The sequence below is a fragment of the Neofelis nebulosa genome, chromosome 15 (assembly GCF_028018385.1).
Source record: "Neofelis nebulosa isolate mNeoNeb1 chromosome 15, mNeoNeb1.pri, whole genome shotgun sequence".
Taxonomy (NCBI): domain Eukaryota; kingdom Metazoa; phylum Chordata; class Mammalia; order Carnivora; family Felidae; genus Neofelis; species Neofelis nebulosa.
In genome coordinates, this window is record NC_080796.1 from 1,553,687 (window position 1) to 1,580,502 (window position 26,816).

The 26,816-nt window shown below is 37.7% G+C and overlaps 1 protein-coding gene across 1 annotated transcript in view; it reads left to right on the forward strand.

The window, feature by feature from the left end:
• The window catches only part of LOC131495870 (ankyrin repeat domain-containing protein 26-like), a 181,545-nt gene extending 158,095 nt beyond the window's left edge, over positions 1-23,450 (forward strand). Inside the window, exons 21-25 of the mRNA XM_058701044.1 lie at positions 12,914-13,204; positions 13,744-13,961; positions 15,207-15,435; positions 21,844-21,889; positions 23,296-23,450. Of these exons, the coding sequence (XP_058557027.1) occupies positions 12,914-13,204; positions 13,744-13,961; positions 15,207-15,435; positions 21,844-21,889; positions 23,296-23,315 (804 nt within the window). The 3' untranslated portion in view covers positions 23,316-23,450. The remainder of the gene's footprint in view (positions 1-12,913; positions 13,205-13,743; positions 13,962-15,206; positions 15,436-21,843; positions 21,890-23,295) is intronic.
• Positions 23,451-26,816: the final 3,366 nt, after the last annotated feature.

Below are 26,816 nucleotides of genomic sequence, written 5' to 3' on the forward strand. Positions count from 1 at the left end.
GTTTCTGTCAGTCACAAAAGCTATATAATATACATGCAAGTTTCATTAGACAGCTATACCCGTCAGGGGAATTAGAACATTCTGTTGACTGGTCCTTTTTGTGGCTGAAGAGACATTGAAAATTATTTTCTTTTCAGATGTCTTATAAATGAGTCACATAGTAACAGGGAACTTTTCATGCGAGTAACATGACTCTCTGTTGATCAGTCTTCTATGAATGAGAGTGCTAGGCGTTGTCCTGCTACTGTGTCCTAAAGAAATCTTTAAGGTCTCAAAAACTAAAATTTGTAAGGATATCCAAAACTGATGAAGCTTATTAAACAATAACGAGGGATTTTCTGTGTATCCCTATAGAAAGGAATTAAGGTTATGGCATGAAATTATCTGCCATTTTAAGGTCTTCCCTGTGAAACAAAAACTTAGATAGCTTTCAGACAACTCAGTCCATAGCTCTGACTTCTCTAGAAGGTCCTTATCTCCTAAATCCCCAACCAGAGGCTTCCTGGGTTGAGAAAAGTTTTGGTGGGGTGGGGGGTGTTACTCTTTTTGTTGTATCTTTAGTTTTATTTTTTTTTAATTTGCATCCCAATTAGTTAGCATTTAGTGAAGCAATGATTTCAGGAGTAGATTCCTTAATGCCCCTTGCCCATTTAGCACATCCCCTCTCCCACAACCCCTCCAGCAACCCTCAGTTTTTTCTCCATATTTATGAGTCTCCTGTGTTTGTCCTCCTCCCTGTTTTTGTATTATTTTTGTTTCCCTTTCCTTTTGTTCATCTGTTTTGTCTCTTAAAGTCCTCATACGAGTGCAGTCATATGATTTTTGTCTTTCTCCGACTAATTTCACTTAGCATAATACGCTACAGTTCCATCCACGTAGTTGCAAATGGCAAGATTCCTTTTTTTTTTTTTTTGATTGCTGAGTAATACTTCATGGAATATATATATATATATATATATATATATATCACATCTTCTTTTTTTATTTTTTAACGTTTTACTCATTTTTGAGACAGGGGAGACAGAGCGTGAACAGGGGAGGGTCAGAGAGAGGGAGACACAGAATCTGAAACAGGCTCAAGACTCCCAGCTGTCAGCACAGAGCTCGATGCGGGGCTCGAACCCTCGAACCGTGAGATCATGACCTGAGCCCAAGTCAGAAGCTTAACTGACTGAGCCACCCAGGAACCCCAAACATCTCCCTTTTAACGTGATTATTGTTCATTTCTGTATCGTCTTTAAAGAACTAATCCATTCTGTTGCCCGTTTTTATATTGGATTGTCTTTTCATTATTGGAAGAGTTATTTAAATGTCCTACATGCAAATCCCTTAGCAGATATGGGATTTTCAGGTATTTTCTCCTATTTAGTCACTTGCCTTTTCACTTTCTTGATGGTGATATTTGAAGCATAGTTTTTAATTTTGGTGAAGTAAACTTAATCTGCTTTTGTCTTTTGGTGTCATGTGTAAGAAATCATTGTCAAATCCAGTCACAAACATACACACATAAGCTTTTTTCTAAGAGTTTTATCATTTTAGCTCTTAGATTTTAAGTTAATTTTGTATATATGCTATGGGGTAGAGGTCTCATTTTATTGCTTTGCATGTGGATATCCATTTGTCCCAGTACCGTTTGTTACAAAGACTAGTTTTATTCCATTTAATTTTCTGTCACCCTTGTGGAAAATCAGTTCACTATAATGTGAGAGTTTATGTTTAGATTCTCAATGTTAATACATTGATCTATATGTCTGTCCTTATGCCAGTACCATAACAAATTTTATGAAAACGTTTTCTGTGTTATCTTGCAAATTACCAGTCACTTATGTAATAATAAAAAGTCAATGTAGTAGAACTGAACTTTGCTCCTATAGAGATTTTTGTTTCTTGAAGGACCCTTTCGCCAGCCTTTGCCTTGCTGACCCCATGACTCGATGTGAAGTCAGGCTCAAAAAGATAAAATGCTCTTTCTTTAGTGTGTTCAGACTTCTATTTATTTATTTATTTATTTATTTATTTATTTTATATTTATATTTATATATTTTTTAGAGCGGGCACAAGCAGGATGAGGGGGTGTGTAGGGAAAGAAAGAGAGAGAGAGAGAGGGAGAGAGACAGAGAGAGAGAGAGAGAGAGAGAGAGAGACGAGAGAATTTTTAGCAGGCTTCACACTTAGTGTGGAGGCTGACAGGGGTCTTGATCCCATGACCCTGGGATCATGACCTGAGAGGTTGAGGCTCAACTGACTGAGCCACCCAGGTTCCCCGCCTGTGCAAACTTTTAGTGTCTCAGTCAGTGCTGCCCACTTTCATTTCCATCAAATCTTGGCCATAGGATCTCTTGACTCAGTCTACCGTTTACTTCATTATACTTTATTATCTCATTATAATGCATAGACTCATCCATAGTTTTCACCATCTAGGAAGGAAAAGATTAACTCTAGGCTATTCCTCTTTCCTGTTAAGCAATCTTGCTAACCCAGCATCTTGCAATTCACAATGAGATCCTCTTCTGACCTGGTTCTTGTGTGTAACACTGGTGTTAATCCTGTTCTTGGCACAGATCCTACATTCTTGGAAAACACAGTAGCCTGTTTCCCCTTCTTTCAATTGAATAGAAAGATATGCTTAGCTATATGTTTTAGCTCAGCGTATAATTAATGGAATAAACATTATATCATTCAAATAATACAGCTGTACAAATTGCGGTAGTATTAAGTTGATTTATCAGAGACAAATACTAGATTGGTAGTTTGAATGACAACAAACTTTTGAAGCCATCTTGTATGATATGGAGAAGCATTGTGGGACAACACATAGATGGAGTGATCTTACCTCCCCACACAAAGAAGGTTGGAGTAAGGTAAAGGAGAATGTGGAGTTAATTTAAGTAGTGCTAAAGGACAGTACATTTGTTTTGCTACTGAAAAGATGAAAAATGATTCCATGACATTCTCTTTATTTCCTCACTGAGGAAAGGAGAATGAAGATTGAGTATTCAATGGATTAAAAAATACTCAAAGCTGCCTATTTCCTTTAATTGAAATCAGACCAAAGGCCCAATTTTGGTTATCAAATTGACTCTTTCTAGTTTTTCAACTATTGTGCTTCAAATCGTATGTCTCTGTGCTTCTACCTTAACTTGAGGGGACATTCTAAAGAGGCATTCCTGCATACTTGTAAGAATTGTTGGAGTTGAAGGGAATCTTAGAAAAAGATCTTAGAGACAGGAAGAAGGCAGAGGAGTAGGAGGACTCTAGGCTTGCCTCATCCCACGAATACAACTAGATAACAATCAGCTCACCCTAAATACCCCAGAAATCGACCTGAAGACTGACAGAACAAACTCCACAACAAAAGGGAGAGAAGAGGCCACATCAAAGAAGGTCCTTGATGCAGAAATGTCATCTAGAAGAGAAACAGATCCTGGCTGCTGCAGAGGGGAGGGAGTCGAGGTTGTGGGTAAGGGTGAGAGAGAGAAACGAACAGGGGAATGCACAAAGAGAACATTTCCCCATAGCCACTGGCTTGGAAAATGAGGGGCTGCATTTCGTGAGTTCTTGCAATCAGTAGTGCGTAAAGTCTGGAGTTTTAAAGGGCATCCGGTTTAGCTGGTTTAGTGCCCTGAGGTACTGCACTGCTCTTGGGAAGAGGGCAGGCAAACAACGTGGGAGCATATAGCATGGGTACAGTGGTCTGAAGAGTGCCTGGGGCACACAGTGGGGAGATTATTTGCTCTTCTCAGAGCACGTCCCTCAGAGGCAAAGTTCAGAGAGACCTGTCTGTAGGAACAAAGCCGCTGGCTGGCACCATCTCCTTCTCCTGCCCCTCACCACAAACATAAAGCCACCTGTAAGAAGCAGTGCATTGCTAACACAGGTTACCTAACTTGCTTACACCAAACGCCACCCCCTTGCACTCTGGTGGAACTACCTTTCTCAATCACTCTTGCTTGAGTCCCAGCACAGCAGACCCCTCCCCCAGAAGACCAGGACAAATGCCTGCCCACACCACATCTCCCAACCAGAGAGTTTCCCTTGGCCTCAGTTCCAGGAGAGGTGGTGACAGGTCTCATTTCATAAGCAGACCAGAGCACACCTAGTTAAAACCCGCTTCATTCAGGCCAGGGATGAAACACTCACAAGACCAGGCAAGGAGAGCCTCTGCAGACGACTGGCTTGAAGGATAGCATAGCCAGAACACAACAGCAGAACGCATGCAGCACACACTGGTGACACTCCCTGAAGTGCTAGACCCTGGGCATTACATGACATCTTTTTCCTAAGTCCATTACTTTCGGGAGCAGGTGACATAACTGGCTTCTCTAACACACAGAAGCTGGCAGATACTTAGACAAAATGAAAAGACAGAGGCATTTATCCCAAATGAAAGGACAGGATAAGGCCATGGCCAGAGACCTAAATGGGACAGATGTAAATAACACACCTAATGGAGAATTTAAAACCATGATCATAAGGATGTTCACTGGACTTGAGGAAAGAATGGAAGACATCCAAGAGACCCTTACCACAGACATAAAATATGAGTTGAAGAATCAGAGATGAACAGGGAAGTAAAAATGAACAGCAACCTGGAAGAAGCAGAGGAACAAATTAATGACCTAGAAGACAAAGTAATGGAACGTAGTGAAGCTGAAGAAACAAAGACGAATTATCTAATGCAAGAATAGACTTAAGGCACTCGGTGACTCCGTCAAATGTAAAAACATTCATATGACAGGAGTCCCAGAAGAAGAAGACAGAGAGAAGGGGACAGATAATTGATTTGAGGACACAATAACTGAAAAAATCCATAATGTGGAGAAGAAAACAGACATCCAGATCCAGGAGGCACAAAGAACTTCCATCAAAGTCAATACCCAAGACATGTAATTAAATTTGCAAAATATACTGCTATCTTTTTTTTTTTAGTGTTTTCTTTTTTGTTTTTTTTTTTATTTCCATGACAGAACGCAGACACAAGCAGGGGAGGGGCAGAGAGAGAGAGACAGAGAGAGAGAGAATCCCAAGCACTCTCTGTGCTGTCAGTGCAGAGCCCACTGGAGGGCTTAAACCCACGAACTGCGAGGTCACGACTTAAGCTAAGATCAAGTCATGCTTCACCGACTGAGCCACGCAGGCGCCCCACTGCTACAAATCTTAAAAGCAGCAAAACAAGTCATTCACTTCCAAGGGAAAACCCACACGGCTAGCGGGAGATTTTTCAACAGAAACTTTGCAAGGCAGAAGGAAATGGCATGATATATTCAAAGTGCTGAATGAGAAGAATCTGCAGCCAAATATACTCTATCCAGTAAGATATCATTCATAATAGAAGGAGAGATAAAGAATTTCTCAGACAAACAAAAATGGAAGGAGTTTGTGACCACTAAATCAGCCTGTAAGAAATATTATCGGGGACTCTGAGTGGAAAGGAGAGATCAAAAGTGACAGTATAAAGGCAGGAAATGTAAAAGCAGTAAAAAATGTATATTTCTGTAAAAAAAATCGTCAAGGAATGCCCCAAAAAAGGATATACAATATAATAGCTTATCAAAACATGGGGAGGAGAAAAAAAATGAGCTCTAACTTAAGTGACCATCAACTTAATATAGACTGCTACACGCAGAAGAGGTGATATACAAATTAGTGCTTATCATATACCAAAACCCACTAATAACCATGCAAAGAATAAAGAGAAAGAAATCCAAATATATCATTAAAGCAAAGTAGAAAGACATCAAAGAGGGAAAAACAATAAAGGATTTGAGAAACTCTCCAGAAACAACCACAAAACAAGTAGTAAAATGACAACAAATACATACCTGTCAATAATTATTTTGTATATTAATGGAATAAACACTCCAAACAAAAGACCTAGGGTGACAGGATGGATTAACAAACAAGACCCATCTCTATGCTGCCTATAAAAACCTCATTTTAGACATAAAGTCACCTGCACATTGAAAGTGAGGGGATGCTTGCACTGTTGGTGGTAATGCAAACTGGTGCAGCCGCTCTGGAAAACAGTGCGTAGGTTCCTCAAAACAATTGAAAATCGAACTACCCTACGACCCCTCAATAACAATACTGGGAATTTATGCAAAGGATACAGGAGTGCTGATTCGTAGGGGCACATGTACTCCAGTGTCTATAGCAGTGCTTTCAACAATAGCCAAATTGTGCAAAGAGCCTAAATGCCCATCAACTGATGAATGGATACAGAGATGTGGTTTATATATACACTGAAATACTACCTGGCAAGGAGAAAGAGTGAAATCGTGCTATCTCTTGCAATGTGGATGGAACTAGAAGGTTTTATGCTACGTGAAATAAGTCACAGAAAGACAGATATCATATGTTTTTGCTCCTATGTGGAACTTGAGAAACGTAACAGAAGACCGTGGGGGAAGGGAAGGGGAAAAATAGTTACAAACAGAGAAGGAGATGGGCAAAATAGGAGACTCTCAAATGCAGAGAACAAATAGAGGGTTGATGGGGGGCGGTGGCTAAGAAGGGAAAGTGGGTGGTGGGCATTGAGAAGGGCACTTGTTGGGATGAGCCCTGGGTGTTGTCTATAAGTGATGAACCACGGGAATCTATTCCCAAAACCAAGAGCACACTATACACACTGTATGTTAGCCAAGTTGACAATAAATTCTATTAAAAAAAATGAAAGCGAGGGGATGGAGAAAAATTTATCACGTTAAAAGAAAAAATAGCGATACTTTTGTTAGACAAAAGAGTCCTTAAAACAAAGACTGTGGGGCACCTGGGTGTCTCAGTCATTTGAGCGACCGACTAGGTCTTGCCTCAGGTCATGATCTTCTGGCTGGTGGCTTTGAGCCCCATGTTGGGCTCCAGGCTGACAGCATGGAGGCTGCTTGAAATTTTCTCTCCCCCTTTCTATGTCCCTCCCCAACTCTGTCTCTCTCAAAATAAATAAAACAAAAACAAAGACTGTAGCAAGAGCCAAAGAATGCTACTGTATCATAATAAAGGGTACAATCCAATAGGAAGATCTAACAATTGTAAATATTTATGCACCCACCATGAGAGCACTCAAGTACATAAAACAATAACCAACATAAAGGAACTAATTGATAATAAGACAGTAATAGGGTACTTTAACACCCCATTTACATCAACAGATCTTAACAAAAAAATCACCAAAAAATACATCTTAACAGAAAATCACCAAAGAAACAATGGCTTTGAGCCATACAGAGAAAGACAGATATCATATGTGTTCACTCTTATGTGGATCCTGAGAAAATTAACAGGAATCCATTGGGGAGGGGAAGGAAAAAAAAAAGAGGTTAGAGTGGAAGAGAGCCAAAGCATAAGACACGCTTTAAAACTGAGAACAAACTGAGGGCTGATGGGGGGTGGGAAGGAGTGGAGGATGGGTGATGGGTATTCAGGAGGGCACCTGTTGAGATGAGCACTGGGTGTTCTATGGAAACCAATTTGACAATAAATTTAATATATTTAATTAAAAAAAAGAAAAAGAAACAATGGCTTTGAATGACAGAGCGGACCAGATTGGATTTAAGAGATTTTTTTTCAGAACATTCCATCTTAAAACAGAATACACCTTGTTTTCCACTGTACATGGACTATTCTCAAGAATTGATCAAAAAAAAAATACATGCAGGTTAAATAACGTGCTACTACACTGGAATGGGTTAAGCAAGAGATACAAGAAGAAACTTAAAAAAATACATGTATACAAATGGAAATGAAAAAAAACAAAACAAAACAAAACAATGGTTTGAAACCTTTGATATGCTGCAAAAGTGGTCCTAAGAGGGAAGTACATAGCAATATAAGTCTACTTCAAGAAGCAAGAAAAATTTCAAACAACCTAACCTTACACCTAAAGGAGCTAGAAAAAGAACAACAAATGAAGCCTGAAGCCAGCATAAGAAAGCAAGTAATAATGATCAGAGCAGGGGGCCCTTGGGTGGCTTAACTGGTTAAGTGTCTGACTCTCGATTTTGGCTCAGGTCATGATCTCACAGTTGTGAGATCGAGCCTCATGTTGGGCTCTCTGCTGGCAGCATGGAACCTGTCTGGGTTTCTCTTTTTCCCTCTCTCTCTCTCTCTCTCTCTGCCCATCCCCCACTCATGTGTGGTCTCTCTCAAAATAAAATTTAAAAAAAGAGATTAAAGCAGAAATGAATGATAGAGAAACAAAAAAACAGATAATACTAAAACAGATCAATGAAACCTAGAGCTGGTTCTTTGTAAAAATTAATAAAACTGATAAGGTGTTAGCCAGAGTAATCAACAAGAAAATAGAAAAGACCAAAATAAATAAAACCACAAATGTGAGAGTAGAAATAAGAACCAACACCACAGAAATACAAACATTTATGAGAGAATATTGTGAAAAAATGTATGCCAACAAGTTGGACAACTTAGAAGAACTGAATAAATTCCTGGAAATATATAACTTACCAAAGTAAAACAAGAAGAAATAGAAAATTTGAAAAAAAAAATCAATAACCAGCAAGGAAACTGAATCAGGAATAAAAAAAACTCTCAACAAACACAAGTCTAGGACCAGATGCCTTCAGACGTAAATTTTAACATGTAAAGAAGAGCTAATACAAAAAAAAAAAAAAAAAAAGTTTAACCTGTCCTTTTCAAATTGTTCCAGAAAAACATAAAAGGAAGGGAAACTTCCAAATTTATTCTATGCCAGCAAAACCAGATAAAGACACCACAGAGAGAATTACAGGCCAGCATCTCTGATGAACATGCAAAAATCTTCAACAAAATAAGCAAACTGAACTTTTAAACACTACATTAAACTGAACATTTAAACACTACATTAAAAAATCATTCACCGAGGGCAGAGGCAGCTGGGTGGCTTAGTGAGGCAAGCATCCAACTTCAGCTCAGGTTATGATCTCATGGTCCGTCGGTTTGAGCCCAGTGTCAGGCTCTGTTGACAGCTTGGACCCTGGAGCCTATTTCAGATTCTGTGTTTCCCTCTCTCTCTGTCCCTCCCCTGCTTGTGCTCCTTCTCCAAAATAAATAAACATTAAAAAACTCATTCAATCATTCACTATAACCAAATGGGATTTATCCTTGGTTTCCAGGGGTGGTTCAATATTTGCAAATCAATGAATGTGATATATCATATTAATTTTCAAAAAAGCATAAAGTCATATCATTGCAATAGATGCAGAAAAATAATTTGACAAACTATAACATCCATTTATGTTACAAACTTCAACAAAGTAGGCTTAGAGGAACCATACCTCAACATAATAAAGGCCATATATGGAAAATGAGCAGCTAATATGATCCTAGCTGGGGAAAAACTGAGAGAAAAACTTCTTAGATCTTGCTTCTAGTTATCTGCTTCTTCTCATTAGCACCATTGGTTGTTAGTAAATTAATCTTAACATTTATTACATCCTACTTTAATGGAGACCAATTTCTCCTATACAAGTTTATGTGTCTTATCTCTTTTTTTTTTTTCATCCACATTTCAATTTATCATTTTTGTTTTTTTTCTTAACAAACTGCCCAAAGGTTAGATTTCTTTTGTTCACAAATCTGTTAGGAAAAGTGTGGCCAGGACAGCTAGTCTCTGCCCCGCTCAGCTTCAGGTGGGGCAACTGAAAGGTTTGGGGCTGGATCCACTTGAAGATTTGTTCACTAACGTCTGGTGGTTGATGCTGGCTGTTGCCTGGGACTTCAGTTCAGGAGGCAGCAGAAACACTTAAACTGACACACCTAGACCCTCTTTGTGGCCTAGGCTTCCTCACTAAATGGGGAGCTAGATTCCAAGTAAGCAGCCTGAGATACAGAGCAAGGCAGAATCGCCTTTTGTCACCTAGGCTTGGAATACACACAGGATCATAGTCACATATTCTGTTCATTAGGAGCAAGTCACTAAAGTTGTTCCATGGTCTTTTTTTTAGTGGAATTAATATTTAAAACCTATGGACACCTTGAAAAAGCAGTATAATTTACCCACTGGCCACAAATGTTTGTATTCCTCCCACCTGAAAAATACATTCACTCCCCTCCCCCTCCAATACCTCCTGCAAGTCTCAGTTATCATGGCCTCAGGTTCAGGGCTTGAGTCCGAGATCTTACCATCTTAATCAGGTGCAGTGGGGATAAGCTGCCTGGGTTATGGTATCTAAAATATAGCCCCTTGAGTGCAAGTGTTCTCAATATGAGGACTTGAGAATGAAAGCGACAGTTATTTACCACTCACAAATGCAACATTCTAGTCAACTGCTGAAGACTCACCCATTCAGAAAAAGAAGATGGGAAGCACCCTAGTCCATAAGAGTTTGGAAATATAGCCTGATGCCTGCTGTCAGTTCTTATGTTAGGACTTAATCCTAACCACGGGAATACTTTCTCCTGTCTCTTCCCTTTCTTTACTCCTTGAGCTCTTGGTTCCTTCCTTTTCATAAGGTGTATTTGTAGCCGTTTTTTTATCCTGCTTCCTCCCTGTGGGACTTCTTTTTTTTTTTTTTTTTTTTTTTTTTTTTTTTTTTTTTTTTTTTTTTTTTTTTTTTTTTTTTTTTGGGACAGAGAGAGACAGAGCATGAACGGGGGAGGGACAGAGAGAGAGGGAGACACAGAATCGGAAACAGGCTCCAGGCTCCGAGCCATCGGCCCAGAGCCTGATGCGGGGCTCGAACTCACGGACCGCGAGATCGTGACCTGGCTGAAGTCGGACGCTTAACCGACTGCGCCATCCAGGCGCCCCCTCCCTGTGGGACTTCTAAGACCCAAAGGCCTCTTTTCATTTTGCACTATTTGGTCTCTTTTAGTCCAAGGTAGCAAATAGTATGTTTGCTACCATAAATCTCTTACCTTTTTTTAGTTTTCTGTAAATATTACTGGATTTCATGCCGTGTTTTAGCAAAGCGACCCTCCCAAGTCCTTTTGAGATAAGCTTTTTGCTTCAGGTTTCCTGTGAAGCTCTTTTAGGACAATGCCTTTAAAATTCGTCTACTCCTGGGGCTCCTGGCTGGCTCAGTTGGTAGAGCATGTGACACTTGATCTCTGGGTGCTGAGTTTAAGCCCCATGTTGGGTGTGGAACCCACTTTTAAAAAAATCTTATACTCTTAAGATCCTTAAAGAAATTGGAGGCATACCTTAGATCTTTCTGTTTTCCTGGTAGCACCCTGGATTTTCTCTTAACCCAAAAGCCATTTCTTTATTTTAGCATTATTTGACAGTTCAACATGTAGAGAGGCTGTAAATGAGAAACAGATACTTGAACCCAGTCAGTCCTGGTTCCTTTAAGTTGCATAGTCTTTCTTTAGTTTCTCTTTCCTATCCGTTTTACTTTCAGGTATTTTGTAGCATGACTTCCCTTTCCTCCAGTGTCATTTTCTTCACTTGCTTAGAAACCCTTGCTGTCAGCCTCTTCACAGGCCATCAGGTTTCCACTAAGAGTCTTGTGGAGGCCCTTTTTGGGTCTCATTCTTATGCTTTTCTACATCTTTCCAGGTTCAGCCTACCTCCTGGTTCAAAGGAAGTTTAGTTTTAGGTTTTTTTGAATAGCAGCACACCATTTTAATGTCAGTATCTGTGGTAGCAATTTACTGCCGCATACTAAGCCACCTCAAAACCAGTAGTTCAAAACAGCATTTCTCTTGTTCACCAATCTTATTTTAGGCAAAGCAGAGTAGGGCAACTCATTTCTTCTTCATTTGGCATCAGCTGGCATAACTGGAAGCTGGAGACTAGAATCATCTAAAGGCTTGTTCACGCACGTGTTTGGCTGTTGAGGCTGGCCTTTGGCTAGGACGTTGGCTAGTCTCAGCTGGAGTATCTACACGAAGACTCACTAGGTAGCCTGGGATTCCTCACAACGTGGTGGCTGCGTTCTAAGGGTGAGCTTCCCTAGAGAAAGAAAGTCAGATGGAAGCTGTATCACATTTTCTAAGCGGGCCTTTAAAATCACAGCAGTTCTGCATATTCTGTTCACTAGAAACCAGTTACTGAAGCCAGCATATATTTAAGGGGAGTGATTTTCACAGAAGTATCAACGAATTTATAAAACCACCACATCCACTCACCTTGTCTTACCAGTCATATAGAATGGATGGAAGTCCTTCCCAACTCAGCATCACTGAAACTCCAGCCAGTTTTGTTGTTGTTGTTTTTGTTTAGTATGATCTCTTATTTTCTAGAAAGTAACAAAGGATTACAAGATAACAGTATAGAATTATTTTTTTTTGCCTCAAAAACATATGTGGATCATCCAATTAAAGTTTTATACTGGGAGATGTGATTTCTTAACACATCCTGGAGAATCATTTCTCCTGGGAATGCACTTCAAATTAGCATAAAACATTTGCAGTTCAGAAACAGGTCGTGGCATTAGAATCATTACTTCTAGATTCATGAATTAGAGTCTTATTTCCAGAGTCTTATCTTGGGACGTACTTTTTGACTTGGGCATACATAAGTCAATATTATATTGCTAAAAATTCTTTTAAAATTATAGAGTGCTAAGATGGGGGAAGGGCTAAGAGAATTTCTCCTAAGAGGGGACTTATTTTATGAAAGAAAGATATGAAAAAATCATAGAAAGATAAAAGTATAGAATCAAGTGCAAATGTTGTGTACAAAAGAGAATGATAGCAAAGATCTATTTCAGTAACACCTGATGGCTTTAACTTGGCCCTTGATTTTCTGAGTTGTTTAAGGTTCCACATTCTAAGACAAGTAACATTTCATTGCAAATGAGTTTATTTAAAAATTTGAGTGCCTGGCTGGCTCAGTTACTCTTGATCTTGAGATTGTGAGTTCAAGCCTCACACTGGGCGTAGAGATTACTTAAAATCTGAAAAAAAAATTCATAGTAGTTTTGAGTTAGACTCTTTTCACTCCCCTCAAAACTATAGTGTTTTATTCATGCAGGCTGATGTCCTTACAACAGAACTGGAAACTACATCTTCAAAATGTCTACACATGGATGCAAAAAATCAAGTTCTTCAACAAGAGTTATTATCAATGAAAGCTTTCGAAGAAGAACGTGAAAAACTAGAGAGCAACAACAAGAAGTTACAGCAAGAAGTAGTAAAATTGAAACAATTTATGGAAATGAATATGGTAGAACGCGGTCAAGTGGAACAGTATAAACGGGAGATTGAAGAAAGAGCACGACTGGACATAGAAGAAAAATTACACGAAGTCAACCTGTTTTTACAGGTTAATTAATTGATCTGTAATGTGCTGTAATTCATTTCACTGCAAATTACATTTTGGATAGATGTATTGTAGGGGTTTCCTCTACTTGCTTTATGGTAATTTGTAGATTTCTGGAGGCATTTGTTCCTCCCTTTAAAGATTTCAGTTTTCATCATTATTCCTACAAAATCGAGAGGATAAGAAAAAATGATGATTTAAACAACTAGTCTCACTATTAAGAGGAAAAGAAAAATTATGATTTAAAAATTGCACTGTACTTGGATTATTCTTAAGTTTATTGTTGACTTTTAAAATTTTCTCATTGATTCTATTATTTGAATTATCAGATTGTGTGAATACTAATACAGGAATGATTGAACTTTAATTTTATAAATCCTATTTAATTCAGTTGACATTAATGATAAATATTTTACACTTGAGCTTTTTTGCATTTAAAATTTCTCTCTGAAACATTGACTCCGAACTAAAGGAAACAGGTATAATTAATTATTCAGATTATACCTATTTTGAAACTATCCTGTAAATTTTTTTTTCATTAGGCACAAGCAGCAGCTCGAGAAAATTTGGACCAGGTAAGAGAAAATGCTCATGCTTCAACGAGAAGTCAAATGGAACTTAGAATTAAAGATCTGGAATCTCAGCTCTCTACAATGAAGATGTCTCAAGAAGATTCGACTAAAACAGAGTTGGAAACCTACAGGCAACTCTACCTAGAAGAATTAAAAGTTAGAAAGTCCTTGAGAAATAAGCTGAACAGGTAAGTCAAAACAGAATCATAGACAAGAAATTTAGCTTATTAATTTGCCTCTAAAGCATAATTTCTGTGGAGCCAAGATCATGAGATGAGTAGGAAGTGAAAGCCAACTAGATCGTGTCATTTTGGAAAATGAGGTTTCTAAGTGAACTTACCTTTGAAATGTTAGTCCAGGACAGTTTGCATCCCTCCTCTTTTTTTCGGGTTTACAGGACCTCTTCCCCCACCCCCACCCCCGCACTCCCCGCCTTGTATATTTTCCATTGATCGGATCTGCTAGTCTTTAAGTGGATTGTTCGAAGCTTTCTCATTTAGAAGTATATTATTATAAAATTGCTTGTCCGAATTACCCTAAATAGAAATGTCGATGAGTTTCTTTTTGGAAGATTACATCTTTAACCTAAAAGGTCAAGTACTACTACTACTCATCCTGGCAGCTTGGTACATTTATTCTCTTGATTGTGATCTTTGGTATGATTACTAGAGTGGGCCTTGAGGCAAACCATCCTTTATGCTTTTTATACTTTACATAAAGGCATCCAGGTGAAATACAGAAAGACTCACACAGGCCTGAAGGGTAGTATAATTCCCAAAATGGCTAAAAAGAGCACCATGGTGGGAGGGAGGCATGTGGAAGACGGAAGACAGAAAGGGCAGATTCTGCCTCCAGTGCCTTGGTAACTGTTATAAGCTAATTGCCTCTGTAGCTGTTTTAGTTCTTTCTGATCACACGTCTGTCATCTACTATCTCCCCTAGAGATTGTTGGTCTCAATGATTCCTCAGTGTCAAATGCTCAGTTTCTTTGAGATAATAAGTGAAATGTACAAGAGTGGTGAAAGCAAACGCTTGAAAATGTCTTTGAGGGATGGTTTAGTTTTATATCTGTAAACAGGTTTACTAAATATAAGTATGTATATATAATGGCATCCTGAAGGATCCTGTCAGTACAGCCACTCCAGAAGACAGCAAGTATTATTTGTTAAGCCATGTACATCACTGATAACCACTTCTCTCCCTTCCCTAATTTGAATTGTTAGTAAGGAATCCCCCTGGAAACATAAGTATTTCTTTAGAACAATTTTAAAAGTATAATTTTAGATAGTACGTGTGCTCCGTCACATGTTCGGTGTTAAAACACTATTCAATGGCAAATGCTATTTACTATTATGGAAACTTAAAAAAATGTATGTCATTTAGGAATGATTTAGGGAAAAAGAAAATGTATTCGTGTTTTTTACTCTTCACAGGACTAATGAGAGACTGTCAGAGAGCAATACAAAACTTCTTGTGGAGAGACAGCAGCACCAAACTTTACTCAGGACCCTTACTATGAGCCCAGGCCTGGAACCACCTTATTGTGGACATTTTGAAAATAATTTAGTGCTCAATGGAAACCTTACTCCAAGAGGAAACTTAGTGATTCCTACCTTAAACCCACGGCCGTCATATGACGACAGGGAGACTTCCTTGTGGAAGGTTAGTTATATTATCTGTTTTAGTTTGGGTTTCAGATATCAGATATAGTTGTTGCTTTTAATTTGGCGAAATTCTGAGTTGTTTAAGTAACTAGCCCATACGAAGTAAAAGTCAGCATTATATGTGCTAAGAAAGAACTGAGGTAAATTATATATATATATATATATATATATAGTATAATATATAATATTATATTTATATAATATTAATATAATTTTAATATAATAAAACATAATATGTATAATATATTATAATATAATATATTATATGTAATATTTAATATAATCTTAATATATAATATTAATTATATAATTATATAATATTAATATAATATATATATATATATATATATATATATTAGTCCCTTGATCTCTCATTTCTAAGAGATACTTATTTTTATTTTATTTTAGCAAGAGAATGAATGAATGCATGAAGGGGAGGGGCAAAAGGAGAGGGAGAAAGAGAATCCCAAGCAGGTTTCATGCTCAGCACAGAGCCGAATGTGGGGCTCGGTCTCAAAACCATGAGATCATGACCTAAGTCAAAATCAAGATTTGGACACTAAAAACAACTGAGCCACCCAGGTGTGCCACAAGAGACACCTAGCATTAACTGTATTCAGTAAATATAACTAAACTTACCCATGTTAAATTTCTTGAAAAGCTTTCATTTAAACTTGATTTTAGAAAGTAAATGTTATTGCCTGCTAACCACAGGTACACTTAGATGCTTGGACTTATTTTCAGTTGGCAGTGGTTCACTAACATTTGAAAGTTTTGCTATAATCCAGTTTGTCCAACCCTGTATGTCAGTGAATGATCGTTCTCCAAACACTTAACGACATATGAATGTTTACTATTTAAAAGAATCCATGGGGGTGCCTGGGTGGCTCAGTCAGTTCAGTGTCTAACTCTTGATCTCAGCTCAGGTTTTGGTCTCAGGGTCATGAGTTCAAGTCCTGCATTGGGCTCTACGCTAAGCATGGAGGCTACTCTAAAAAAAAAAAAAAAAGAATCCATGGTAAGTCCTTTTTATGAATTAAATCAACTTGTAACACTAAAAAGGTAAATTTCTCTTTTAAGTTAAAAGTGTTGCTACTTTCTTACACGAAAATACATCTTTAATTGCTTTCTTATGTATGGCACTCTTTTTTCTTTTTCCTTTTTTTTTGACTTATACCACCTTTGTTTCTATTTTTATAAACTATCTTGATGAGTGATTGTAGACCATTTTATAAATAGCTAAATCAAGCAAATATTTGAATTTTTAAAATGAAGCTTTTATTTCTTCAAATGAGTTCTTTGCCCCTTTGTCTTTTCTTTTTCTGGAACCCCTTGAAAGCAAGTATTATTACACTGGATGTTGTCCCACAGGTCCCTTAACCTAGCCTCATTTTTAAAATTCTTTTTTCTTTTTTGTTTTTCGGCTTCGATGATTTCTGAATGTTGTCCCACAGGTCCCTTAACCTAGCCTCATTTTTAAAATTCTTTTTTCTTTTTGTTTTTCGGCTTGGATGATTTCTACTACCCTGTCTTGCAAATTGTTGATCTGTTCTTCTGCATCTTCTTATCTGCTGTTGATTCCCTCTAGTGTATTTGTCATTTCTGTTATTGTATCCTTCAGCTCTGATTGGTTCTTTTTTATATTTTCTATCTCTTTCTGATGTTATCACTGGATCCATTCATTCTTCTCCCAAGTTCACTGAGCATCTTCATGACCGTTACCTTGAACTCTTATGAGGTACATTACTTATCTCTGTTTCACTTAGTTTTTTTTTCTTAGGTTTTTTCATGTTCTTTCATTTGGAATGTACTCCTCTGTGTCCTCGGTTTGTCTGACTTTCTATGTTTGTTCCTAAAATGGTTCCTTTCAACTTTTTCTCTCTTTCGAGTGGGCGTTGCTTTTGAACAATGTACGTTAGTTATGAAGTCAAGGAAGAAGAGAATGTTTCTGTAAGTGTTGTCTAGTCATTTTTCTCGGTGGAGCTGTGACAGGTGACACTGGGTAGGCGGCAAGTAACCCTGCTCTTCTCTTTCTAAATTCAGAACACAGGAGACAGGGAGATGGAGATAAACTTAGTAGCTTTATTACTAATACACACTAACAAATTGGAGGATATGATTTAGGTTATGTTAGCCACTTTGGGCTTCCTCCCAAATTGGGCACTTCCCCACACATTTGTAAATTGAGGAAACAAATGCTTGACCCCCACCCCAGGGGCCGGGTGCTTACCACAGAGCTGAGAGAAGACCCAAATTCATGTTACTGTGGGCAGGCACATCTTTTCAAAGAGGAGATTCAGAAACACATAAGCACTGCTTAGCTCCTTCTCCCAAATTCACCCGTTAGGTAAGTCTCCCTTCCCGTCGGGAGGGAGAGAGAGATAAGTCCACACGTGAGAAGTGAAGGTTCACCTATAAATTCCGACTGGATTTAAAATATAAATAAAGTGAATTGTGTCTTTTGTACATACCAACGAATGATGAGAGGTTAGGCAGAAGCATGCTAGAAGGGAAAGAGAAATCTGTGTTGGGTTTCAAATTTTGCTATAAATAACCACACCATGGGTTCACTCATTTGTTGATTGATTTTGATAAATCAAATTTTCTTTGGAAGGAATAAATAATCCTTTCAGGAAGAATTTACTCAGTTTCAGCTTGCTTGCTTCACCTAAAGATTTTCTCTTTAAAGTTCTCTGTCCTGTGGTTTAAAAAAGTTGTGCTTGTGGTGCCTGGGTGGCTCAGTCGGTTAAGCGGCCGACTTCGGCTCAGGTCATGATCTTGGGGTCCGTGAGTTTGAGCCCCGCATCGGGCTCGGTGCTGACAGCTCAGAGCCTGGACCCTGGTTCAGATTCTCTGTCTCCCTCTCTCTGACCCTCCCCCATTCATGCTCTGTCTCTCTCTGTCTCAAAAATAAATAAACGTTAAAAAAAATTAAAAAAAATTAAAAAGTTGTGCTTAAAAATTGACAGCTACTAAAAGGAGTTAACATAATTTCTGTTCCTTTATTTTCACTCATGACTTTAAAATTTGTAATTTAGTTAGAGAGCTACTATTGTGTGCTTCATACCTAAGCATTACTGAGCCACATGGCAACGTTTTATGCATTCATTTTCTCTGAGTTATACTTAAAATACACATATTTTTCCTGACTATGAGGAAGTAACTGGCATAGAACTCTAGGCTTGGTAAGACCACAAGTGTAGTCCTGGTCTGCATCTAGTTGGATTCATGACCTCAGGCAAAGTGCATTCTCTCTGAGCCCTTTTTGTCTATTATGCAAAATTCGGGACTTTGACTAAATTGGTGACTTTTATACCTTCAAAATAATTTTTTTCAAAGAATAGAATGTATTTTTTTTGCATTAAACTGTATTGTGTAAAACAGAGAGAAGTAGAGCTGTCTAACTAAAGGAGAGATGGAGACTACGGCTGTGACTTCCTTGCCCCTCAATCCTGCAGTGTCCCCAACCGAACCTTAGATTTCTATGGGCCATATTTGAATGCTAACAGTTAATGAGAAAATCCTTCTAATTAAAAATCCTTTAAAAATGTTCTTTGAATTAAAATTTGCTGATATATAGTCATTCTGTGTGTAATTTTCTCACACTCTTATATTTCTGATCAATGGAAAGGTATACATAAAAGTACACATGTGTTCTTATTCATGGACTTGAAAGCTATTTTCACCATCGAAACACAGTTTTTACCTAGATATAAAGATAAAGGTCACAGAGGTAAATATTTAGGAAAAGAGCTTTTGGGGAAAAGATGCAACATTACCTTGGTAGCTCCTTAAGTCATGTCATATAAAAAACGTGGTTTATATTTTATATCGTATTTATTAATGTAATATAAAATTGTTTGAATAAAGCCTTCCCCCATCATCTGGTATTGAGTTATTAATTTTATAAGTCTGGTATAGTAATGTTGTCCCATTCATTTTATAAGGCCTGAATATAATGCTATTGTCAGAAAAGTGTTATGGTTCCTCAAAAACTTAAAAATAGATATTCATTAATTCCACTGCTGCGTATTTACCCAAAGAAAATGAAAACACTAATTTGAAAAGTTGTATGCATCCCTATGTTTATGGAAATATTGTTTGCGATAACCAAAATAGGGAAGCAACCTAAGTGTCCATGGAGAGATGAATGGATAAAGACAATGTGTAATGTGTATACAATGAAATATAGCTCAGCTATCACAAAGAATGAGATCTTGCCATTTGTGACAACATTGATAGACATAGAGGGTATTATGCTGGGTGAAATAAATCAGAGAAAGACAAATAAATACCATCTGATTTCACTTACATGTGGAATATAAAAAAAACAAAACAAGTGAACAAACAGAATCATAACTACAGAGGACAAATTGGTGGTTGCTAGAGGGGAGGTGGGTAGAGAGGTATGGGCAAAATAGATGAAGGGGAGTAAGAGGTACAAATTCCCAGTTATAAAGTAAATAAGTCACAGGAATGAAGAATACAGCATATGGAATATCGTCAATAATACTGTATTAATGTTGTATGGTGACAGAGGGTAACTACACATATGGTAGCAAGCATAGCATAGTGTATACAATTGTCCAATCTGAATTTGTATACTGAAAAACTAGTGTAACATTGTTATGTCAACTATACTTCAATTAAAAAAAGGTATTAGGGAAAACAGTCTCTGAAAATATTGGGAAACATGTCAGCCAAAACATTTGTCCTCACACCCGAATTTGTAGACATTTGAATCCTTATCACCGCATTGTTGATTATGTCCTGTACACTATTTTGGAGCCCGTTTGGGGCATTCAGGGAGAGGCTACCTTGTCTAAGAAAGATCTAAATAAGACCATTCTCGACAGGAACAGTTGTAATATACAGTTGACCCTTGACCAGCATGGTTTTGCACTGTGCGGGTCTACTTTACTTACACATGGATTATTTTTGGATACTGTACAGTACTGTAAGTGTATTTCCTTTTCCTTCCATTTTTCTCAATGTCATTTTTTGCCCTAGCTTATTCTACTGTACAAAACATGTATGAATCGACTGTTTATGTTACCGGTAAGGCTTCCGGTCAACAGTAGGCTATTAGTAATAAGTTTTGGGGGGATGAAAAATTATATACAGGTTTTTGACTGTACCGCACCCCTGTGTTATTCATGGGTCACCTGTAGTTGGAAATATTCGTACACATTTCATAAGTGGATAACCATAACTTTAATAAGTCAAGTGTTTCAAAACTTGGTCCTAATTTGGAGAAAGGAAACAAAGTTACAATTGAAAATTGTATACTGTTTTCCTTATCTCTAATGGAGAAAGTTATAAATCAGAAGCTAAATTTGGAAACTGTTGTAACCCTCTATTTTTCCTTTCTTCAAAGAGATTTTCTGAAATCTTTGTGTGCATATGAAAGGAAATAAGTGTTTTAGTCATAATACAGATACCAAAACGTTTTTACTCAATTTTTGCCAGTAGAATTTCCACATGACAGTAAGACAGTCCCACTTTCTTCATTTTATATGTATTTAAGAGTCAGTCCTGAAAAATTAACAGCAAAAAGCATTCCTTCAAATTTTGTTTTTCTAGGGGCGCCTGGGTGGCGCAGTCGGTTAAGCGTCCGACTTCAGCCAGGTCACGATCTCGCGGTCCGTGAGTTCGAGCCCCGCGTCAGGCTCTGGGCTGATGGCTCAGAGCCTGGAGCCTGTTTCCGATTCTGTGTCTCCCTCTCTCTCTGCCCCTCCCCCGTTCATGCTATGTCTCTCTCTGTCCCAAAAATAAATAAAAAAACGTTGGAAAAAAAAATTTTGTTTTTCTACAAGTGAAAAAATGGAAAGCCCATTTTAAGGAACAATTCATTAAGGTAAAAAACTGATTAAACTTTCATAAATGGCAGTTTTTCTAATCATTTCCAAGTAATAATTCAGTATACAATATGATTCTTATTTAAACTTTTTTGTACCAGTAATATCCAACATCACTTTTCAGAGATTATACATATTCAATAGATCAATATTAATTGTGCTTTTTATCAGACTCACTTAAATAGCATTATATATATATATATATATATATATATATATAATGTACACATTATATATATTAATATAATACACATAATATATTATATATATAACATACACATTATATACGTATACACACACACACACGTATATATGTATACATATGTGTGTGCGTGTATGTATGTATCTGTTCTCCGTTATCTAAAACTAAAATAAAATAGGTAGGAATTTATTTTATTCATGTGATAGTTTTTCTGTTTAAGCAATCCCTAACTTTGGTTTAATCTCTACAAGTATTATTTCAAGACCACATGTCCTAAGCTATATATAATTCCTACCATGTCTTTTGCTTACCTTGCACATTCTAAATAATATTTGCCTTATTTCAGACGCAGCGGGAGTTGGAGAAAAGAATAACCAGAGCACTAGAAGAAGGTATGTTGCCAAAATGTATGAAGTTAGATATCATTGATTTCTGAAATAAAATATAAATAGTAAATGGCATCCCTTTCCATTGTTTGGATAATAGATACTACATTCACATTTTTTTGTACATAGCTAATAAAAAATGTAAAAGCATGAGCATAATGAAGAACACACTTCTTCCTCATTTAGTCCTCATGTGTCATAGCTCTTTTAAAATCTCCCACAAGTCTAGGGGCAAGCAGGTGGCTCAGTCGGTTGGGCGACTGATTTCAGCTCAGGTGGGTTCAGGCCCCACAGAGGGCTCTGTGCTGAAAGCTCGGAGCCTGGAGCCTGCTTCAGATTCTGTGTCTCCCTCTCTCTGTGCCCCTGCCCGCTTGTGGTTTGTCTCTCTCTCAAAAATAAATAAACGTTAAAGAAGTTTTTTCAATCTCCGTAAGTCTATATATCTGTTATTATTTCTGGCGATAATCTTCCTTCACTGGTGCCATCCCTATGGAACTGTCAACCTGCACAAGTCTCAGAAAAGGTTGCTTTATCAAATTGTTGTTTCTGCTAGTGATAGAAGACCCAAAAGCCAAAGTAATCTTAGTAATGCTTGGTTAAGTAATTAGAGGTCATATAGCTGTCATTGACAGGTAACGGGTTTCAATCTTCACTCATTGATTTTGTCATTGCTCTTGCCCTTGGGTAAAACTTCAAATTCCTTAGCATGGAATGAAAACACCCAAATCAGTTTGCTTCTTGCCAGATGATTCAGCCTTGTCTCTCACTGTTTGCCCTACTCTGCTGCTTTGCTCTAGCACCTTGTCAAACTAAACTACTCATAATTAATTGCACAAGTGTTCTTCCTCACTTCTAGCTCTTTGTATGTGCTTCTTCCCTCTACCTAGCATACTTTTTCCTTATCCTTCAGGTATCAGCTGACATATCACCTTCACCAAAGAGCAGACAATATTGACACAAAACTGGGATGTCCCTTCCGTATGTTCCAGTAGTGCTGTGTTTCATACCTGTCACTTATATCTGTACACTTGGCTCTGTTTGGAAATGCCTGTTTGATTTTTCGGTTTATAGTTTATGATTGTTCAGGGTGGACTGTGTCCTCATCTTGTACTTTCGTCTTGTAATGAAAAAAACAGAAACTCTGACATTTATCCACAATAGCAATTAATTCAGTGTGCAACCCTGAGCAAAATATATTTAATACTAATCTTGGGTTTCATATTGCAGTTGTACATAGGTATTTTTCATTTTTCTTAACACTCATAAAGGCCCCAACTTTTTTTTTCTATTTTCTTTCCTTTCCTTTCCTTTCCTTTCCTTTCCTTTTCTTTTCTTTTCTTTTCTTTTTTTTTAATCACTTGTAGTGAAAAGTATTTTGGAGAAAGAAGATAATTCTTTCTTTTCCTTTTCAGCTGCTACCAAATTTGAATGAGGATCCTGTAGAAATCCTTTAGTATCTACTGATGATTCAATTCTAAATCAAGATCCAGTATGGAAAGCGTCACGAGAATATGTACAGATTTTGAACAAAAATTATACAATTTGAAAAATAAATAGAAAAAATTTACTGGATGCTTACAAAACATTTTCATTGCTTCGCAATTGAACACACTATACAGCAAAGTCTTGATTAAAGGAAAATATTTTTGTTTCATATGTGTGTAATGAAAATCTTTATAATATTTTAAACTATGTTTCTTGGCATCTCATTAACTTTTAAGCACATTTTGTACGTGGAAACCAGCACTAGAGGGTTTTACATACATCAGACCACTCCACTACCAGCGGTTTGAACAGCACCCAAACAACCAAGTTGTCATTAATACTTCAGTAGTGTTCATGGATGGCTTTTTGTATTTTCCAATTTTTATGACTATATGTGGGCCTAAAGATTTAGACATTATGTTGATATATTCCTGCTATGCCTATTGCCAATGTTTGTACATATTACAATTTTTTTATACTACCATAAAACCTATCTATAATTTTAATTGTAAACACTGATTCGTAGCTCTTTCCACATGGAGAAATAAAATTTGCCTAAGGCTTTTCAACTTTTCTATTTATTTATTTATTTATTTATTCATTCATTTATTTTTGATTTGCTTTTTGGAAACAAAGTTAGAGACAAGAAAAATTAGAGAAAACAAAACAAAAAAACCTCCCCCCCCCCGCCCCAGAGCCATTTGCAAGTAAACTGCTAATGGGATGCCTGATTCCTGTAGCATTTAAATCCTACAAGTCAGTACATTCCACATAACTACCACACAACCTTCACAATCAGAACATTAACTCTAATACACTCGACTCTTTAACAACGGGGTTAAGGGCTCTGACCACGCCCCCCCACAGTCAAAAAGCCATGAACAACTTTTGACCCCCAAAGACTTAACCACTACTACTACCAGTAATCTTTTGTATATTATCGTATCATACTATATTCTTAAAGTAAGCTACAGAAAATAATACCATGAAGAAAATTATAAAAGAAATTACATTTCCAGTACTGAAAAAAAAAATCTGTGTGTAGTCAGTGCACCCATTAAAACTCTTTTGTTCAAGGGTTCAGTATAATTCTATCATTTATTCCTCATAATTCTTTTTAAGTTTGGTCACTTATCTGTAGTATACGTTATACCAAGGAAGGTCCTGTTTAGAGCCATGTATTGAATTGTGTGTCTTGGTCTCTTTCACTCCAGAACAGTTCCTTTGTCTTTCCTCGACTTTCATGACTTTTAACCTTTTGACGGGTAAATTCCAGTAATGTGGAATGTCTTTCAATGTGGATTTTTCTTAGGCTTCCTTATGGTAAAATTCAGACCATACATGTTTAGCAAGAGTATCACTACAACCTACTCTTTGCATCCTATCATGTGACCTACAATTTTGATTTGTCCCCATACTGGTGATGTTAATGTTGGCCACCGGAGGTAGTATCTGCCAGGTTTCTCGCCTGGAATGTTAACTTTCCACTTTCCAATTATTTAGTATTTTATGGGGAAGTACTTTGAGACATGTAAATATCTCCTTTCTCAGACACCCTGTGCCAGGCCACCTCTTCTGCAGATGACTTGCCCCCCTGCAGGTTCTGAAAACCCCCACTGGGCTATTCTTCCCCTGTGCAGATGCCTCCCTACCCTGTTCAGTCTGTGATACTTCATTATTCTATACCATTCACTTTTCAGGGATGCTCTCACTTGAGCTCCAACACTGTGCAGGGTGACTGTCCTACACATAATGCCTTCCCCATTCTAAGCTCTAACACCTCACTCTGGACCCGCACAACTCCATGCCTCTGTTTCTAGGACTGGGAACTAAAATGTTGGGGATGAGAAAGAAGAAAGGAAGAAGGGCTCCACGGGTCTTTTATAATCAACTTGGCAAGCTCTCCAAAGCCGGTTCTCATTGGAATTGCATCGAATCGGCCAACAGTTTGTAAGGAAAGACATTTCTTATACTGATTTTTCCAAACAACTAGTCTTTTAATTATCTAAGCTTATTCCCCACAATATATTGTTTCTTACTCGAGTGTTTTTTCTGCAGATTCTTTTGGATTTGGTACATGCAGTGACATATAATCTATAAATAGTGGCATTTTTGTTTCCAATTCCTAGAGCTTTCATTTTTTTTCTTTCCTACTACAAGAATGACGTTGAGTAAATGTGAGGATAGTGAGTGTTCATGTCTTCTTGAAATTGCAACATGTAAAAGTAGTTTTCTATAACTATGTAGATAGTGGGGTTTTTAAAAGTGTGCGTCTTTTATTAGTCTCTTAGTTTGCTCTTGCCGTTTACAACAGATCACCATCCACACAGTGTCTTAAAGCCACACGCATTTATCTCACATTTTTATGGGCCAGAAGCTAAGCAATGGCTTAGCTGGGTCCTTTGTTCAGGTTCTCACAAGGCTGTACTCAAGGTGTCTGCTAGACTGCGCTTCCCCATTTGGGTGCTTCAACGGGGAAGAATCTGCTTCCAAGCCCATTGAGTTTGTTTATAAGAGAATTTCCTTGTGACCGTATGACTGGACTCATTTCCACAGCTCTTTGCCAGTTGGAGGCTAGTTGGAGGCTTAGGTCCTAAGCGTTCCCAGACACTTGTCTTAGTCTTTTTGGGCTGCTCTAACAAAATACCATAGGCTTATAAAAAAAAAAAAAAAAAGTTTTATTTTTCACAGTTCTGGAGGCTGGGAAGTCCAAAATGAAGGCACTGGCAGATTCAGTGTACAGCGACGGCCTGCTTCCTGGTTCATGGACGCTGGTCTTCCTGCTTGGCACAGGGCCAAGGGAGCTCTCACAGCCCTCCTTTATAAGGGCACTAATCCCATTCATGAGGGCTCCACCTTCGTGACTTCATCATTTCCCAAATCCCCCACTTCTAAATACTATCACGTTGAACATTAAGAGTTAACACATGAATTTGGGAATTTGTGGGGACACAAATATTCAGCCTAGAGCAAGGCTGTTCCTTGTTCTTGGCCACGCAGACTTCCTCAATACGGCCGCTTAGTTTAGGAGGCCAGCAAGGAGAATGTCACTTCAGCGAAGGCTCAGTCCTCCTTGAAGGGTGTTCACGTGATTAGATCAGGGTTGCCTAGCATAATCCTCCTTTGGATTAACTCTGAATTAACTGAATTAATTATGTCTGCAATTTTCCTTTACATGTGCCATATTCTAATAGCTAGAGTCAAGTCACAGATCTTAAGCGAAAAGATTTATAAAGAAAAGGTGACAACACTAAAGGGCAGATATTATGGGGTCACTTAGGGTCTTTCTGCTACAAGTATATTAAGGAAGTTCCCTTATAATACTAGTTTTCTAAGTTCTGTCATGAATGAATATTGAATGTTAAAAGATGTTTATTTCACATCTATTGAGATAATTTTTTTAACTGTTTATTTTTGAGAGAGACCAAGCAAGCCAGCAGGGGAGGGG